The sequence below is a fragment of the Ranitomeya variabilis genome, chromosome 4, assembly GCF_051348905.1.
Source record: "Ranitomeya variabilis isolate aRanVar5 chromosome 4, aRanVar5.hap1, whole genome shotgun sequence".
Lineage (NCBI taxonomy): Eukaryota > Metazoa > Chordata > Amphibia > Anura > Dendrobatidae > Ranitomeya > Ranitomeya variabilis.
In genome coordinates, this window is record NC_135235.1 from 437,996,204 (window position 1) to 438,015,314 (window position 19,111).

Here is a 19,111-nt window from a genome sequence, read left to right on the forward strand (position 1 = left end):
AGAGCATTCGTCTAAACTGTTAGCATTCCTGAGTTTAAGCATCAGCTGTAAAAAGATCTGAGATCATCAAAAATAGCTTGAAGGGTTTACCCAGCCTTTATAAATGTATGACCCATCCTTTATGATAGGCCATTATTATTGGATTGTGGGGTTTTTACAATTTTACAGTCAGCGTCCTCACTAGTCAGGCATTTGGATGGGCTGTGGTGATTGTGTGAGCACTACAGACTCTTCAACATTTGCATTAGGTTTCAGGCTGGTCCACATTTCCCTCCACTATGCTTCTAGTGGTGGTGGTGCAATGTATAGAAGCACTGTCCTATTCACTTGGATGTTGTCTAAAAGGGGTACAGAATTAGTTGTAAAAGCCTTCTTTATTCTTAGTGATGTCGACGGCATAGTCCGTGGTTCAGGTGACTTGCTGAGATCAATCGAAGCTGTTTAGTATCATGTCTTACAAAAGTGTAAGTGAGTTTCAGTGTACCTCCTGGGGAACGAAAGCACAATTGTGAGTATGAATGCGATGCTTATTTCATACTAATTTGGTTTCTTATTAAGACTTTGCATAGTTCCTTCTCTTGCTTAGCTTTTAACTAGGACATGTTGTAGTTAAATGTTGAAGCCATTAAAATTGTTGAGGATTATCACATTTCAAGTCTTGCTATCCTGACAGTCAGTTGTTTTCCACCAGTTCGTAGTTTGTCGTATTCACAGGAGTAGAGTAGTCTTTAGTCTCTGCCTTTGTGGCTGTAGCTGTGCGTTGAGCAGGGCGTTGGGCACGATGACCCTGGAGGTCCCTTCCAACTCTACATTCTATGATCTACACATGTATATGCACACATTATGAAATTGTTCAAGCTCCTTACAGACCAAAGGTACTCTTTGTTATCCTCTTTGGATACTTAAAAGGTTGTCACGGTGTGTCCTGCACTTGGGAACACCAGAGATTAGGTGTTATTTGAAGGAGAGCCAAAAAGCAAATGTAAGTGAGACTTTATACTTGTTGCCCACTGATTACATTGGTATACAGTGATTGTGGTGCAAACAATGTCTGAACGGTTTTATATTACATTTATGGTGCTGATTAAGAATATGACTTCGGTTGTGCCAGATTGGCTCTAGTTTCTGAGATATTTAATAGTTAATTAATTACAGTAGAATTCTGGCTTCAAAATGTCGCTTTTATAGCATTGTAAGCCTACAAATTGAAATACAAAACAATTATATGGGATATTTCATTACCTAAGACACTGTTAGGGTCAAAAGACTAAAAGCTATTGCATTGGTCATACACAAGTCACATTGGGGAATGCGTTATTTTCATGGATGAGTTATCTCAAAAACTAGAATCCATTCCGTAAAGGTTATGGGATTTTAGATTCAGCACCTTCAAAAGTCCATTTAAAAGGAAAAAAAAATGGCACCTGAATTTATTTATTTTTTTTTAAACTGTGCTATCATTCATTGACACACCTACTCCTCCTGAGCAAGTGCTCCGTGTACCCACCGTTGTGTGGCTAAAAGATAATGGCCTTGCAAGCAGAAACACCCATCTCCAAAATTAAATTTTCATCCAAATATTTAACAAGGTTTTCTGCTTCAATGTTTTTAGATCTTTTAGTCGTATGGTTGCTGGAGTACAATAAGTAACTCCTAAATTTTAAACTTTTGATATACGTATAGATTCAATATTTACAGTGATTACCTTTTTATTTTTCTTTGGATTTCAGCAATTCACCCTGACATGCTGGATATCAGCTTCTGGGCCAAATCCTGACTGATAACAACCCATTCTTGTCTAATCAGAGCTTGGAGTTTATCACAATTTCTGTAATTTTGTTTGTCCATCCACTTTTTGAGATTTTACCACATGTTCTCAATCTGATTGAGATCTGAGGAGTTCCTTTGACATGGACCCAAAATTTCAATGTTTTGTTCACTGAGTCACTTGGGTATCACTTTCTCTGTGACATTGTGCTCCATCATGTCAGACAAATCATTGTTCATCATCAAATTGATCCTGCATCATTGGGAGAAGTTGCCCTTAAAGGATATTTAGATACTGTTCTTTATTCTCGACAATGTTTTTAGGCAAAATTGTGAGTGAGACAACGCTGGATAAAAAAAGCAACCCCACTCTTGATTGGTCTGAGGATGCTTTACTGATGGCATAACTCAGGACTCATGGTAGCACTCACCTCAAAAGTTGAGTGGTACCATGATTCCTGTGTCATGCCAACAGTAAAGCCTCCTGAGACCATTCATGTGTGCGGTTGCTTTTCATCCAATGGCTTGGGCTCACTCACAATTTTGCTAAAGAACACTGCCATGAATAAAGAATGGAGTCTAAACATCCTCCAAGACCAACTTCTCCCAACGAGCAACTTATTTGGTAATGAACAATGCTTTTTCTAGCATGATGAAGACTGTGTTACAAGGCAAAAGCGATATCCAAGTGACAAAAGATTTAAATTTGGGGTCCATGGTAAGGAAACTCTCCAGATCTCAATCCCATTTAGAACTTGAGAACTTCTGGTAGGCCTCAAAAAACTGAAGTGAAGATGTAATTCACCAATACCCACAGTTAGCTCAGACAAGGATAAAGGAAAATATACACCACGCCACAGACACTCAGGAATACACTATAAATGCGCAGGGCAAAATAAATACAAATATAGGAAGGAGTAAATAAGACTAAGGAAAATACACCACCAGCAACGAATCTCCAACAACCAGCTCTCCACTCCAGACCGAGATAACAACGCACAAGACAGAAGCTATAATCGGCGACGCCCAATGGTCAGGAGAGCTATTTAAAGGCAATGGGCATGGCCCAGCTTCCAATCCGAGGATCAGGTAAATTAACCCCGGAACAGCTAGATAGAATCTAGCCAACGCCAATGAGCATATAGTGGTCAAAAGCGGAATTACCTCTGTCTGTCGAACGACCTGGTCTGAACAGCGTCCGACATGACAGTACCCCGCCCTCTACGAGGGACCCCAGGGCCCTCACGGCTTATAGGACCCGGCTTGTCTGGATGGCGACGATGAAAAAACCTGACCAGCCGATCCACATGAATGTCCGTGGCTGGTACCCAGGACCTCTCCTCAGGCCCATAACCACGCCAGTGTACCAAGTACTGTAAAGTGCGGCGCACTACACGAGAGTCAACCACCTTGGAGACTTCAAACTCCAAATTACCATCCACTAAGACTGGAGGTGGCATAGGCGCCGCGTCCACAGAACCCACCACCTTCTTTAGAAGAGACCTGTGGAACACGTTGTGTATCTTATACACCGTAGGGAGCTCCAATCTGTACGCTACTGGGTTAATGACGGCGGTGACCCTAAATGGACCAATAAACCGTGGACCCAATTTAAGGGACGGTATTTTGAGTCTTATGTTTTTTGTGGATAACCACACCCAGTCATCCACACTCAGGTCCGCACCTGGCACACGCCTACTGTCAGCCACACGTTTGTACCTAGCACCCACACTCAACAGGCGCTGTTTAACTCTCCTCCAGACTGATGACAATTGTGCTCCTAACTGGTCCTCCTCCAGAACGCCGGAAGAGCCCCTCTGACTCAAAGTACAAAATTGAGGATGTAGCCCGTAAACACAAAAAAACGGAGACTCCCCAGACGACTCCTGGCGGTGATTATTGATGGCAAACTCAGCCAAAGGAAGAAAGGTAGACCACTACTCCTGGTTATCAGAGACAAAGCAGCGTAAGTACTGTTCCAAATTTTGGTTCATACGCTCCATCTGACCATTTGACTGAGGATGAAACGCCGAAGAATGAGACAACTTGATCCCCAGCCGTGAGCAAAATGCTTTCCAAAATTTTGCCACAAACTGAGACCCCCTATCAGACACGATGTCAGACGGAACCCCATGAAGTCTGACCACCTCCTGCACAAATACCTGAGCCAGAGTCTTAGCGTTAGGCAACGAAGGCAAAGACACAAAGTGCGACATTTTAGAAAACCGATCAACAATCACCAAGATGACCGTGTTCCCAGCTGATGAGGGCAAATCAGTGATGAAATCCATGGAGATTTCCGTCCACGGCTTACTAGGTACCTCAAGAGGAAGTAGTGTGCCAACAGGACGGGAGCGGGGCGTCTTAGCCCTAGCGCACGTGGTACAAGCTGACACGTATGAGACCACGTCCTGTCGGATCTTGGGCCACCAAAACCGACGTGACACCAACTCCAAGGTACCTCTAACCCCTGGGTGGCCAGCCAGGACAGCATCATGATGCTCCGCCAAAACCTTTAAGCGGAGATGAAGCGGTACAAAAGATTTGTTGATGGGAAGCTCAGATGGTACCTCCTCCTGAGCCTCGGCAATCTCAGCCTCAACCTCGGTAGTGAGAGCCGAAATCACAACACCCTTTTGGAGGATGGGTACTGGATCCTCCCGAGGTTCTCCCCCTGGAAAACACCTGGACAGAGCATCCGCCTTAGTGTTTTCAGACCCCGGTCTGTAAGTGACAACAAAATTGAACCGCGTGAAAAACAATGCCCAGCGAGCCTGCCTGGGGGACAGACGCTTGGCTGACTCCAAATACAGCAGATTCTTATGATTGGTAATAACAGTTACCTGATGTACCGACCCCTCCAAGAAGTGTCGCCATTCCTCAAAGGCCAACTTAATTGCCAACCACTCCCTGTTGCCGATATCGTAGTTACGTTCGGCGGATGACAGTTTCTTGGAGAAATAGGCGCACGGACGCAAACCACTCAAAGATGAGCCTTGAGATAGTACCGCCCCCACACCAACCTCAGACGCATCGACTTCCACAACAAAGGGTTTTGATACGTCTGGCTGCACAAGAATGGGGGCTGAAACAAAACTGTTCGTAAGAAATTCAAATGCGCGCACAGCAGCCTCAGGCCAAACGGAGAAATTGGTACCCTTTTTAGTCATGTCAGTTAGCGGTTTAGCAATGATGGAAAAATCCTTGATAAATTTCCTATAGTAGTTAGAAAATCCAAGGAACCGCTGAAGTGCTTTCAGGTTATCAGGACGTTCCCAATGCAGCACCGCTTGCACCTTAGCGGCGTCCATTTTAAAACCAGAAGCAGACACAATATAACCCAAGAAAGGCAACTGTTGAATGGAAAATACACATTTCTCAAGTTTAGCATACAGCTTATTCTCTCTGAGAAGCTGTAACACCTGCCTGACATGATCTAAATGAGTATCACGGTCGCAAGAATATATGAGAATGTCATCTAGGTACACGATAACGAATTTCCCCAAAACATGCGAGAATACATCATTGATGAAATGTTGGAACACTGCAGGTGCATTAGTCAACCCAAAAGGCATCACCAAATTTTCAAAATGACCCTCAGGGGTATTAAAAGCCGTCTTCCACTCATCACCTTGACGGACTCTTATGAGGTTGTACGCCCCCCTGAGGTCAAGCTTGGTAAACCACTTAGCACCTGCCACCTGGTTGAACAAATCTGGTATCAGAGGCATAGGGTATGGATCATGAACCGTAATCTGGTTCAACTCCGTGAAATCCAAACACGGGCGTAATCCGCCATCTTTCTTCTTCACGAAGAAGAACCCTGCTGCCACCGGCGAGGATGACGGCCTGATGTGCCCTTTGCTCAAGCTTTCAGCAATGTAATCTTTTAACGCTTGTCTCTCCGGACCGGAGATGTTAAACATCCTTGCTTTAGGCAATTTGGCCCCTGGTTTAAACCTGATAGAACAGTCATAGGGACGATGTGGCGGCAACTGAACAACCCTTCTCAGAGAACACATCCGCAAAATCCAGAAGTGACTCCGGAACGCTTGAAGTCACCACAGCAACACATGTGGCCAGGCAATTCTCCTGGCAAAACTTGCTCCACTGAATTATGTCCTGAGTTTTCCAGTCAATTACCGGGTTGTGCATAGACAACCAAGGAAAACCCAAAACCACCTGAGCAGGAAGATTCCTGAGCACCTTACATGTAACCCGCTCAGAATGTAGAACTCCAATGTGGAGTTTCACCTCAGCCACAAATTCAGTAATCTCCCCCTGAGAGAGAGGAGCAGCATTGATGGTGACCACGCGGATAGGAAGAGACAGTTTTTCAATCCTAAAACCTGCTGTGCGCGCAAACTCCTCATCAATGAGATTTGTGGCTGAACCACTATCCACAAAAACAGTAATTGGCAGCTCACTGCCAGCGATAAAAACCTTAGCAGGGAGCATGCATTGAGAAACCACCATGGAGGATATACATAAGCTCAGATTGGTTTCCTCCACACCCTCTGAGCTTAGAAGTTTTCCGCCGTTGTGTTTTTCTTAGGCAGCAGAGGACAGATGTTAATAAAATGACCAGTTTTACCACAGTAAAAACAGGCTCCCTGCTTCCTGAGCTCAGGGACTGGATGCTTCACATGTGACACCCCTGCGGTTTGCATAGGCTCCGTGGGCTCACCTGCAGCAACCTCACGTGAACCTAAACCCTCTCCCACAGGCAGTGTCTCATGCTCCCCCTGACGCAAATGGCGATCAATGCGGACAACCAGACTCATAGCGAAATCTAGAGAAGTAGGAGTCTCGTACATCAGAAGGGCTTTTTTTAACCCTTCCAGAAATCCCATGTATAAACTGACTCCGCAATGCTGGATCATTCCATTGTGTATCGATCGCCCAGCGACGAAATTCAGAAGAGTAATCCTCTGCAACTCGCTCCCCCTGGCGAATAGAGCGTATTTTAGACTCTGCTAGAGCCATTCTGTCAGGTTCATCGTAGATTTTTCCAAGAGAGGAAAAGAAACTCTCCACAGAGTCAAATGCAGCAAATGCGAAAATATAGTTTGCAAGCTTCACGAAAAGAAACAAATTTACTGCATTCCCCAGCAAATTTTTCAGGTAAAGGAAATTTAGGCTCGGCAACTCTTCCTGTCGCTCCAGCTTGCACATTAGATACTGCTAGTCCCTGCTGCTGTACTGCCCCCCTCAACTCAGTGACCTGTAGGGACAGCGCCTCCAACTGGCGGGTTATGGAAGTCATGGGATCCATGACAAACACAAAAAAAAAGAAACCCCCTTTTTTTTTTTTGTGTGTGTGTTGTTGGGACGATTATAATGTCACGGGGGGACTAGGTGAGCGAGAGCTAATAACCCGGGCCCCTGCAATTTCCCTCAGACTAGGGAAATCCTGACTGACCCTCTACCTGGAGTTTACACTGATGGTGCGCATGTCTAGGCCTCGACCCTCTCACTGTCTCCTGTTTCAACCCTAGGCTGAAAACCACTGCCCACCACCCAGTGAAGATGTAATTCACCAATACCCACAGTTAGCTCAGACAAGGATAAAGGAAAATATACACCACGCCGCAGACACTCAGGAATACACTATAAATGTGCAGGGCAAAATAAATACAAATATAGGAAGGAGTAAATAAGACAAAGGGAAATACACCACCAGCAACGAATCTCCAACAACCAGCTCTCCACTCCAGACCGAGATAACAACGCACAAGACAGAAGCTATAATTGGCGATGCCCAATGGTCAGGAGAGCTATTTAAAGGCAATGGGCATGGCCCAGCTTCCAATCCGAGGATCAGGTAAATTAACCCCGGAACAGCTAGATAGAATCTAGCCGACGCCAATGAGCAAATAGTGGTCAAAAGCGGAATTACCGCTGTCTGTCGAACGACCTGGTCTGAACAGCGTCCGACATGACACCAGCTGTCAGAAGTCTTGATAAATCAAGGACACCGCTGTAACTATTGAGTCACTGTATAAACTTGATGTATTTATCAAAAAAAGGTGTAAAAACGTATGAAATGCTTAGAATTGTACTTCAGTCACCATAGAAATATCTGAGATCTAAAACCACTGAGGAAGCAAAATTTAAAAACTAAACTTTGTTTCAGTCTCAAAACTTTGGGCCATGACAGTCCATTGCTACCTTGTTATTGCAACAACCTTATAGCGGTTTTCCAAGACTTTATTATGGTACGTATTATTTTAACATAGTGGAAACTTTCTCAACATTGTTTGTTTTTATTTTTTTTAAGGTTTAGCAGTGTGTGATATATGTATCATATATATAAGGTATATACTCTATCTATCTATCTATCTATCTATCTATCTATCTATCTATCTATCTATCTATCTATCTATCTATCTATCTAATATACCTTACCTTTCTGCATCAGTTTCTGTGGGAGAAGCTGCAGTGGGGGGCCTCCTTACAAGTCCACGGGAAGAAGACGCTTTCATTTCCACCCACATTTTTGTAGTAATAGTTTGGTAAGAAAGAGCTAAAATTAAAGGAACCTGTCACTTTATACTTTCTGCCTAAAGTGCATGAATCAGAGCCTGGCTGTGTGAATTCAGCCAGGTATGTTTTTCTCTGAAATTCTCTGGTGTTAGACAGAAACCCCAGGTTAAACATCCAGCCAGGGAGTATAGAAAGAGATGTGACTAGACTAGCCCCGACCCCGTCAGCTAATTCCCGCATTGCTCTGTTTGATTGACAGGACTCTACCATGAGTTTACATAGTGAAAGATTTGGCAATCAGCTGGAGCGATGTGGGGCGATATCGGCTAGGGGTCCCACGACCATGTTTTCGGTCTGAGTGCTGTCCATCAGAGAAATGGATTGCACTAAACCAGTGTTCTTCAATAGGACCAGGCAGATAAACACATTCTTTTTACTGACCGAATCTGCGTGTGAAAAATATCGCAGCATGTTTGATTTTCCTCCGGCAATTTGATGAGTCGCCCATTCAAGTCTATGGGTGTGTGAAATAAATCGGATGCCATACGGAGCCACATTAGTGTCTGATTTTTTTTCTTTTACGGATATATTGCTATTCTGTAACACAGGAAAATGTAAATGATTAATAGCTGCTGTAAAAAATGGATTGTATACGGATGGCAAGTGATAAAAAAATTGTACCACTTTTCTGGCTGAAAATGTAAAATAATTTTTTTTATACGGTCGTGTGACTTTAGTCTAAATAACATTCATTAGACGGCCTGGAGTATTGAGCGAGGCATAAATGACACTTGGCCACACATTGTTGTGCCAATATTTGCTATCTAGGTGTTTCTCTTACTTTTCATGCTCTCTCTATGATTCTTGAGACAGCTCCTCATCCCTTGTTTACTGACAGTGCAGTTCTTCTGAAAATGGCAGTGTGGCCCAATGAAATGGTTGCCCATGCCATGGTGATTTCAGAAATAGGTTGGGGACAGGATCTAATGGCACTTACTAATATACAAGTGTTACAGGTTTCTCTCCTGCACATAGCAGCACCCCAGTCTGCAGAGCTATACTGCAAACAAAATGGCAGTGGGAAAATGTAGGGACGCTGGAAAATTCAAATTTCAAGAGTCGCTCCTCTTCTAGAGAGCCTTCTAATACTTGGCCATATCACCTTTGTTTTTATTGGAGTGCAGTAAAAGATAAGATGACACTGGGAACAGCTTAGATTTATCTCCTATGTCCTAATAGTAGAGAAAGAAGAACCGAGCAACATACACCTGCCTCCGATAATAGACATTTTTTTTTATTAAGTAAGACAACAAAAATAACTTTTACTTTCGGTTCACTCAGCTTTTTTCTTTTCTGTTATATTTAATTTATTTGTCATATGTTATAGATATCTCACTGTACATCATATCTGTGGAGCACCCTCAGTTTACGGGTTCTCAAGTCAGTATTTCGATAATAATTAGGAATATTGACTCACTAGTCGGATATTAATAGTTACAATTGTGTTATAGTGTATTTGAAGTATATATGGCAGTGTCGGCACTATTATGTTCTTCCTATATATCATTATTAACACATAGAATTATCAACTTTAATGTATCATTTATCTGTAATATATGCCTAAATATTCATATATTGCATAGCATGTCCGCTGTACATATACATACCCAGTAGGCCACTCAATTAGCAGTGCAATGGCTTTTAGCTGATCACATTAGTACTTGCATACAGAATGGTGTAGCTTGGTAAATGCAGAGTCAGAACGGCAGATGTAGACATATGAGCTGGATCGAGTCAAAGTGGAAAGCGCTTCTGGAACGTCCTACAGGTCAGTAGTTTGCAGGTCGACAGCATCACAGTTACCAAGACGGTCCATTAGGAGCCTGTTTAACCAGTACAAGTATTAGATTTGTAGCAGCTACAGAAATTTGTCAGGTTTGCTATTTATAAAGTGCATATTACTTGGCACTGCCAAACATGGTTTAGTGTGTATTGCACATGTAATTTAAATGAAGAAAGTGGCCCAAAAACTCTGGCGAAAGTCATGGACATACCCCTGTTTCTTCTTTTTCAAAAGGTATGTCCACCATGACAATACAAAGGTGACATCAACCCCAATACTATCACCCCACTTGCCACCGCACCAGGGCAAGTGGGAAGAGCGAGGCTAAGTACCAAAATTGGCGCGTCTTATGGATGGGCCATTTCTGGGGTGGCTGACAGCTGATGTTTTTAGTCTGGGAGGGGGCCAATATCCATGGCCCCATCCTAGGCTATTAATATTAGCCCACAGCTGGCTGCCTAGCCTTTGCTGGCTATTATAGTGGGACATTACGTCATTACGTCGTAGGAAAGACTACGTATATAGCTGTGAGCTGATATTAGCCTGTGAAGCTACATGGGCATTACCCCCCCTTCCCACGCTATAAACATCTGCCCCCCAGCTGTCCGCTCTCCTTCTGCTAGTTAATAAAATGTTGGGTATCCCAAGCTTTTTTTTTTTTTTCTCAAGGGAATTTATGTACTTAAAAAAATATGTATCTCACTCTCCTATTTATATATTGCTTTTTGTATGCATCTATCTAGGCTCAATGTGAGCCAAAACGTCACCACGCCATGTAGGCCTAATAAAGTCCACCTTATTTTTCAAATATACCTTGGAGTGTTGCTTCCAGTTTTTTGGTTTCTATCTATATCTAATATCTCCCCCTCTCTCTCATATATAGAGAGAGACAGATTCTTGAAGAATATTTCCTTGGAAAACTATGTGTAAATTACTGTATTTTTTGGACTAAAAGACGCACCAGACCATAAGATGCACCCCAAATTTTGGGGTGGAAAATAGCCGTGTTATTGTCCGAATTTAAGGTATCGTACCTGAGGGCCAGCGGTAGTACAGCGGGGTCACAGAAGGCATGGTCCCTTCTTCAGGAAGCCGGTGGCATCAGAAGTGGGGCAATGCTGCAGTCCCAGGGTGCAATGCTGCGACCCGCACGGACCCCGGTGTTGCGTGTGAGGCAGAGCATGGTCCCTTCCTCAGGATGCCAGCGGCAGAAATGTGGCAACGCCGCAGCTCGGTGTCCTCTGTCAGCATAGCCGAGTGCATCACCTGTTTCCCTGCGGCCATCTTCCTGAAGCCATGGGCCGTCAGAAGCTACAGGAAAATGACCGCCGAAGGCCGCGCATGTGCAGATTGAAATCTCGGTGGCCCATGACTTCAGGAAGATGGCCACAGGGAAATCAGTAATGCACTGGGCTCTGCTCACCGTGGACACCGGGCCGCGGCATTGCCACATTTCTGCCACCGTCATCCTTAGGAAGGGACCTTGCTCAGGTGCACTCCACACCGCCCACCGCAGCAGCATTGCCACACCCCTGCCGCCACCGGTTCCACCTTTACACCACTGCCGCAACCCCCTGGTAAGCCTGCGTTCACACTATAAGACGCATCCCCCATTTTCCTCCCAAATTTCTTTGGGAAAAAGTGCATCTTATAGTCCTAAAAATACGGTACATAGAGAAATGTAAAAGCTCATGTTAAAATCGCATTGTAGTCGGATCGCATTTGCATGTAAATCGCATCTATAACTAAGACTAAGCATACCGTACCTAACCACATACCATTTCATCTAGCTTTCTTCTAGTCATGCAGTCAGGATACCTCTTTAATGACGGTCTCCCTTTCGAGATTTCTTTGTTGGTTGTTTACAGCCACGAAAAACTCCCACGTCTCTTATCTGTTGCCCACGGTACTGGGCTGGGCTTGCACAAGTGGCATTTGGGCGGGAGCGGCTACTGTCCATCCATCTGTTTCCAAACAAATAGTGTTAGGTTTGGATAAGAGTTTGGGAATCATGGCATTTTAGTAAACTAAGCAAGTTGAGCAGACCCACCTTCTCACAGCTGCCAGTTGGCAGGCACAATGCCAAGGATTATTTGCCAATGTCAAATTTTGCAGAGTAGAAAATGGGGCGTTGGCAGGAAGTTGGCTCAGCTTGTTTCCTTCAATATTAAGCTTTTTCAAGGTTGTTACTCCAACAAAAGCTTTTTCTGAAAACTAGACCAAAAATATGTGGGGTTGGCTACTAGTTGAGGAACAAACATTCCACCTCTTCCCCACTCATTACAATTGTCCACATCCTTTACTCCACCTCTCACCCACTCATTGGACCTTGGTCTCCCAACCTTCTCTTACCTTCGACAGGAATCTCACTGGAAATTTCCACCTTTTGATAGTGGGTTGTCCTGTGACATTATGTAGAAGAGAATCTCCGGCACACTTCGAAAAGGAAAAAGTCATACACCAACCTGCCCATTCATAATTGGTGGCTCTCGCTTTCCTTGACATAGCATGTTGTGGAATTCAGTAACTTCTACAGAAAGCTGCTCTATGTTCCCTTCATTTTTTTACTAGCCTGCAATGAGCACAGCAGGTCCCCTCCTCCTGGCCATGGAGACACAGACAAGGATTGCTTTGTGAATCGCTGAGAGACTGCTGCTTATGAGACATCTTGTCAATAAACAGACTGTTATTGAGGGTAAAGAAATATCCTAACCTTAGCAGTATGAAGGAAAGTTTACCGTATGGTGTTCCGCAGTTAACTCTATCATGATACCTTAAGATGTCTGCTGATTTCTGCATTCGTATGTTATTTGTATCTAACGTAATGTGCTTGGAATAAAAAGATGCTAACATATATTTTATAAAGAAGATCTAAATGGAGCTGATGAGGCTGGTATACTTACTTCAAATATGTCTGTCAGAATGATTGTATAATTAATTTGGACAGTTTTATTAAATGAGCATTTTATAAATCCAGATCTAGCTGTGTATTGTAATATCAGGAGGGCGAATTTTGCTAAGGGATTATGTAGCCATTTCTACAAATATTTTCAATGAAAGTACACCAGCCTCAAAAGAGATCTATTAAACAATGTATGCATATTACATTGTAAAATCTGGTGATAGATCCCTTTTTATAACAATGAATTCTGCAACAACCTTGTAATGCTAAGTACTGACCTTCTCCAGACCCATATTGTCCAGCGACAGAGACTCCATGTATCGACCAAAGGACTGGAAGGCATAGTCTGGGATGACTTTGATTGGGTTTCGGGATATTTTAAAGTCCTCTACTACCCTTAGCTTGCTAACGGCAGCTAGTGGGTAAGTAGTCAGCTGGTTTCCCTCTATGTGGAAGATGGCCAGGTTTTCCACTTCATCCAGAGATCCCGGCTGCAGTGCAGTGATGTCATTCTCAGACAGGTACAGCCACCGCAGATCCTTGGCACCGGTGAAGGTCCCTGCTTTCAGTTCACGCACCTTGTTGTTGTTCATTTGGAAGATGAATAGGTTGAAAAGTGGTGACAGCAGCCCCTTGGGAATCTCCAGGATTTTGTTGTGATCCATGTATAAGTAAGTAAGTTCAGTCAGTTCATCAAAGGCCCCGGCACCGATCACACTGATCTCATTGTGTGATAAATACAAATAGACCAGTTTCTTCAGACCTCGAAATGTCCCATTTGAAACCTCTCGAATTTGACAGTACTGCATGTGCAGGGACACCAGACCTTTCATTTCTTTGAACGAATTAGGAGCTAGAACTGGAAATAAATTTTTCTGTAGGTTTAGCAGACGAGTTTGCTCCGATATCTTTGGAAGCTTGGTTAACCCTGAGCTGTAGCAGATGACGTGCTGCAGGTCTCCTCCATGACAGTGACAGTTTGTGGGACATGCCTCCAGGATAGGGCACACAGTAGCGAGCACGCTAAGGATGAGCAAGACACTGAGATGTTCCATAGCGAGCAGGGAGTACTGGCAATGTGAGCGAGCCCTTCACACACAGGCCTATTTATATCATATTAAATAAAAAAAAAATGCAGACCGCGCCAAACAGTGATGTGGAGGAGGCAGATTTTGGGAGGCGAGTGTGAAGTTAACCCACTATGAGAAGCAGAATGTGAATCTTATAAATCCCATGGTGGTGAACTAAGAAGTCCCTGTTAAAGTAGTTCTTCAAGAGGCAGAAAGTGTTTGAAGAATTTTAGCATTGGAGAGCTAGCAACCTTCAGAATGTGTTCCTTCCCACCCTTTCCTCTCGATATCTGCTCGCAGGCCAGGTTTTAACCTCAAGCATGCCGTATTTTAGATTTTTAGAATAAATATACAACCAAACATTTTTCTAGGTTCTCTTGCATTCTTCGCATGTAAACAGATACTAGAGTATTAGTTGTATGTGACCAACAAACACAGGCATTGCTGCACTCAGTCGTTTTGCTTTTTTAGATCTGTCACTATATTCTCGATGTTTTTTGTTGTGAACAGTTTGGATATTAGAAATTTATTCCAAAAAACCTAACATTTTCTCTTCAGAACAGGGCTGTGAATTCCTTAATTTTCCTGACCACGACCCCCAACACAGGTCACTACTGAGCATGTGCATAAAGTGCAGCACAGATTCATCTCCACTAAAAGCCCAGATCCTTAGATCAGGAACAGAACAAACATTTATAGAAAATTTCATAACTTTCCCAAATTCTTATGGAAACATTTACCGCTCATCCTGCATTGCACTACTGTACACCATTTATTATATGTTTTAGGAGTTGGCCCTCCCAAAAGTTGGCGGATCTGGCCCGGAGTAGTGTAAAATCAGGAAAAGTTCCCAAATTTTTGCACAATTTCGAAAGTGTTCTACTTTTGAATTCTCGCGAAAATTGATGAACTGGGCACTTTGAAAATCAATTTAACAAATAGAAACAAACTAATAAAGTAATTTTGCAGCCAATCTTGATTTTAAAAATGGGGAAAAAAAAGAAAAAAATTGGGTCTATATAGGTTTTACTCAGACCCATAAGTTTCCACTGCTATAGACCACAGACGCCATGTGTGGAAACGGATATATCAGAACAAAACACATCACACTAAGTGTGAATGGGGGCCTTATAGCCACATTGAAAAAGGTCATAGGCAACAGAACAACTCCTAAATGTACAGTTGATTACTGAGAAAACGGAGTCAAAAGAGTCTAAGTACTGTACAAAAGTCATTATAGTGCGTATAGCAGTATTTTAATTAGAAAATCAATAAAGCTATAATGAAATAAAACAAAATCAATTATGACTGACTCGGGTAAAGAGTCTGGAGTCTATACCTCATAATATATGGGGACATGAAATTAGTATCTAGAGTTCAACATATGTGATTGTGCCTTTAAGAGATCAGAGTCTCTATTCCAGGACGTGTCAGGCTTACTATAGCTAAGTATGTACTTTTATAGTTTTATAGATTTTCTGATTAAAATACTGCTATGCGATACTATAATAAAGACTTTTGTATAGTACTTAGACTCTTTTTACATCCATCAACTACAGTAAGTATAAACGGCCTCGAAAAATTGTGTAAGCCTTCCATTGGTTTGGGGTTGATTCCCATTGGAACTTCTTCACAGACTGGGTTTTCGCTAGATCTGATTCTTTCGACAGATTTCAAGGGATCATCCCATGAAAATGCAATTCTTTAATTGTTGGTGTTCTGAATGTAGCTTGAACAAACGATTGTTCTCCTATGTATTGTCGTATGCTAGAGACCAACCAGTGATAGCGGCATGAGTACAGTACATTTTGCTTATTTGCTAAGATCGGGCTGCCCATCCCCCCATGATTAGCTGATATTGTTTGGGAAGATGTTGATAACCGCATATTTGTGGAGGGGAATCGTAGTTGTTCTACACAGTACATTATATACATGCATTCTCCTCTGTAGCTGATGGGTTTCCTAAGTGATGACCCTTCTATAATGACCATATACTTTATTAGGGGATATGGGCAGTTGTTCTGTGTGAACAATACCTTTAATGGCTTCAGTGAGAAAGCGGACGTCTGGGACCTCAGTTTGTATACCCATCAGCATAAGAAAGAAATGTGTTTTTCTGGAGATGGCACTGTGGACAGATACCTGATGCATTGCCGTACCCTGGCAAGAATTCTTCATGCTGTTTGCGTAGGAGCTGGGTAAAGCCAATGCTCGGCCAGCAGGAGACACTTTCTTGGCAAAAGCAGTATTTATATTCTCTATTAATGGCAGTTTGTGGGCTAACTGTCTGGTTCACGGCGTTTAGATGACTGGTTCAGTTATTCTCTTTTTTATTTAATGTTGACTTGTTGCAATACTTCACAACGTCTACCTGCCGATGGTCCACTAAAGGACAGCATTTCTGTATGCTTGCACACTTTTACACCCAACAGCCTCTTGATTGACCCAAATCATCTCGCATAAGACCTGCTCATACAATCTGGCAGCAGAAGTGTTTTAGAAAATCGCCTAGACCTCTCGTGAAGCTGCCACATGTCTCTTGCTTATGAGACAAAGGAGGGGCATGTGGAAAGCATCCATGAATATGTATTCGGCGTGAAAGGGAGCAGCCCCTGAAATATGCGCAAACACAGGCCCTGGACAGACCTTTAATCCCTGCAAGTCAAGGCTCGGGCCTCACAACTGTCCTTTCTCTTGACTTTCATGTTCAGCAGACCACAGTGACGTTTTTATGTTACAGATCGGATATGGCACAACGGAAAACAGCCCAGTGACATTTGCTGGCTTTCCCTTTGATGATCTGACTCGAAGATGTGATACTATCGGTCATGTTATGCCCCATACAGAGGTGAGGCTGTCTTTGAACTCTTTTTTTTTAAATTTATTTATTTATTTTATCATGTTTATTAATCAAATCCACTTTACATACAGTTTTCCCTTTTCTTTTTTGAAACCAGAAGAGGAAACCATAACATAAGATATTGATATTGACATAGTTATAGATTTGCTCAAGGCTATCTTGGTATTTGTATATGTAGATGTCAGTTAATTAATTTAAATAATTTTGATTATTCCTTTTTTTTCTCCGTTTTCTCAAGGCCTAAGTGTAAGAGGACGGAGAATAGAAAGGATCACTCTATCTCTTATTAGTATGTAGGAAGGAAAACCAGGAGTATCTAACCAGGGTTCCCACATCGACTCATTAAGCATAGTGTTTCTCTTCTGATACACTCCTCTCTCCATGAATCTCTGAACTCTTTAACCCCTTTTCGACATTGGGATTTTCCATTTTCATGCGCATTTGTTTTTTTGCTCCTCTTCTTCTTTTTTATTTTTCCGTCAATATGGCCGTGTGAGTGCTTGTTTTTTGCGGTAGAAGTTGTACTTTTTAACACCATTGTTTTTACCATATAGTGTACTGAAAAACAGGAAAAAAATTCCAAGTGTCGTGAAATCACAAAAAAAGTGCAATTCCACAATTTTTTTTTTTTTTTTACCATGCTCACTAAATGCTAACACTGACCTGCAATTGTGATTCTACAGTTCATTACGAGTTCACAGATACCAAACATGTATAAAAAGCGGTGTTTTCCGTGACCCATAGCGTCACCATTTTTGGGATCTGAGATTGGGTGAGGGCTTATTTTTTTGTTCGACGAGCTGACGTTTTTATTAATACCATTGTGGGGTAGCTACGATGTTTTGATGGCCGGCGACCATAGGAGATCTGCAATGACAGGCACTAGAGTCTTCTGCAGATTTCCTGCTATCATGCCAACCCATCTGCGCCCTGCGATGAAGTGACATAGACGGGGTTTGTGACACGCTTCCGGTAAGCGCAAGTTAAATGCAGCATTTAACATGTTAGCCATGGGTGGATCACAATTCCACCCGCGGCTGTTGGCTGCACATGAGAGCTGATTACTTCAGCTGTCATGTGCCTGAAAAGATGCGGGCTCAGCGCCGGAGCCTGCATCAAAGGGAGGGAGGTGACCTAAGAAGTACCTATGCGTCATAGGTTATAAAGGGACACTGTCAGCACACAATCGCTGTTCAAACCAGTTACGGGTGCTCTGTGCTCCATGACGTGGCCAAATATTTAAATGCACCTTTCCATCTGCTTGTTCTGGCTTCATAGAGACAGACAAGGTAGAAGATAAGAGGGAAACCAGTTAATCAAACAAGAGGAGGATGGAGATGGATGGAAAGTAAAGCAGGTGGAATGGTGTATATACCGTATTTTTCGGACTATAAGATGCACTTTTTACCTCTCAAAATGTGGAGGAAAATGGGGGTGTCTTATAGTCCAGAAGCACCTGTTCTGGCTATGGATTTGGAGGTGGGGGTGCAGCAGCGGAGGAGCAGCAGGTCACAGGAGGCAAAAGCCGGCGGCTGCGGCTAACTCCTTTTCCTGCTATTAAAGAAAAATGAATATTCATTGCATTTCACGCCTATGGGAGTGGAGAGCAGTGAATATTATTTTTTCTTTAATAGCAGACATGCTGTTACCTGCAGCCGCCGGCTTCCTAAAGCTGCCGGGTTTTTGCGTGTCCCCGCTACTTAAGGGAATGGATATTCACTGCTCGCCACTCGTATAGGCGTGGCATAACGGGGACACGTGAAAGCCCGGCAGCTGCAGGAAGCCGGCGGCTGCAGCTAACAGCATGTTCGCTATTAAAGAGAAATGAATACTCACTGCTCTCCACGCACATAGTCCCGGCATGGAGAGCAGTGAGTATTCCGGCAGCTGTCGTCGGGTTGTAAGCAGCACTTCACTGCCATGTGCTGCTTACAATTATAAACCAGCTGCTGGTATCTGAACAGGAAGCTGTGAGGGAGTGGTGGAATGTCAGTATAGTGGTTTATGTGGTGTTTGTTTGTTTTTTAATGTTTTTCTTATGGGGGCCAATAATACCAGGATAAGGTTTGGGCCATGCATACCAGGATGCAGATGGGGCCCTGCAAATCAGGATAGGGATGAGGAGCCATGCATACCAGGGTAGGGATCAGGGGGCCATGCAGATGAGGATGGGGATGAAGAGC

General features: G+C 43.2%; 2 protein-coding genes across 4 annotated transcripts in view; one reads left to right on the forward strand and one right to left on the reverse strand.

Moving 5' to 3' along the window:
- ACSF2 (acyl-CoA synthetase family member 2) overlaps positions 1 to 19,111 on the forward strand; it is a 135,795-nt gene that overhangs the window by 98,742 nt on the left and 17,942 nt on the right. For both annotated transcript variants that reach the window (XM_077251446.1, XM_077251445.1), the window contains exon 11: positions 16,809 to 16,916. In XM_077251446.1, coding sequence (XP_077107561.1) covers positions 16,809 to 16,916 — 108 coding nt within the window. The remainder of the gene's footprint in view (positions 1 to 16,808; positions 16,917 to 19,111) is intronic.
- CHAD (chondroadherin) lies at positions 9,550 to 14,658 on the reverse strand. 2 transcript variants are annotated; one of them, XM_077251444.1, is made up of 4 exons: positions 13,277 to 14,658; positions 12,147 to 12,310; positions 11,915 to 12,060; positions 9,550 to 10,136 (listed from the first exon to the last, which is right to left on the reverse strand). In XM_077251444.1, exons 1-3 carry the CDS (start codon positions 14,051 to 14,053, stop codon positions 11,919 to 11,921), a joined length of 1,083 nt encoding a protein of 360 aa, XP_077107559.1. In that variant the 5' UTR covers positions 14,054 to 14,658; the 3' UTR covers positions 9,550 to 10,136; positions 11,915 to 11,918. The 2 variants fall into 2 exon arrangements, with proteins under 2 accessions (XP_077107559.1, XP_077107558.1); XM_077251443.1 differs by having other exon boundaries at positions 9,552 to 10,136; positions 11,875 to 12,060; positions 13,277 to 14,646.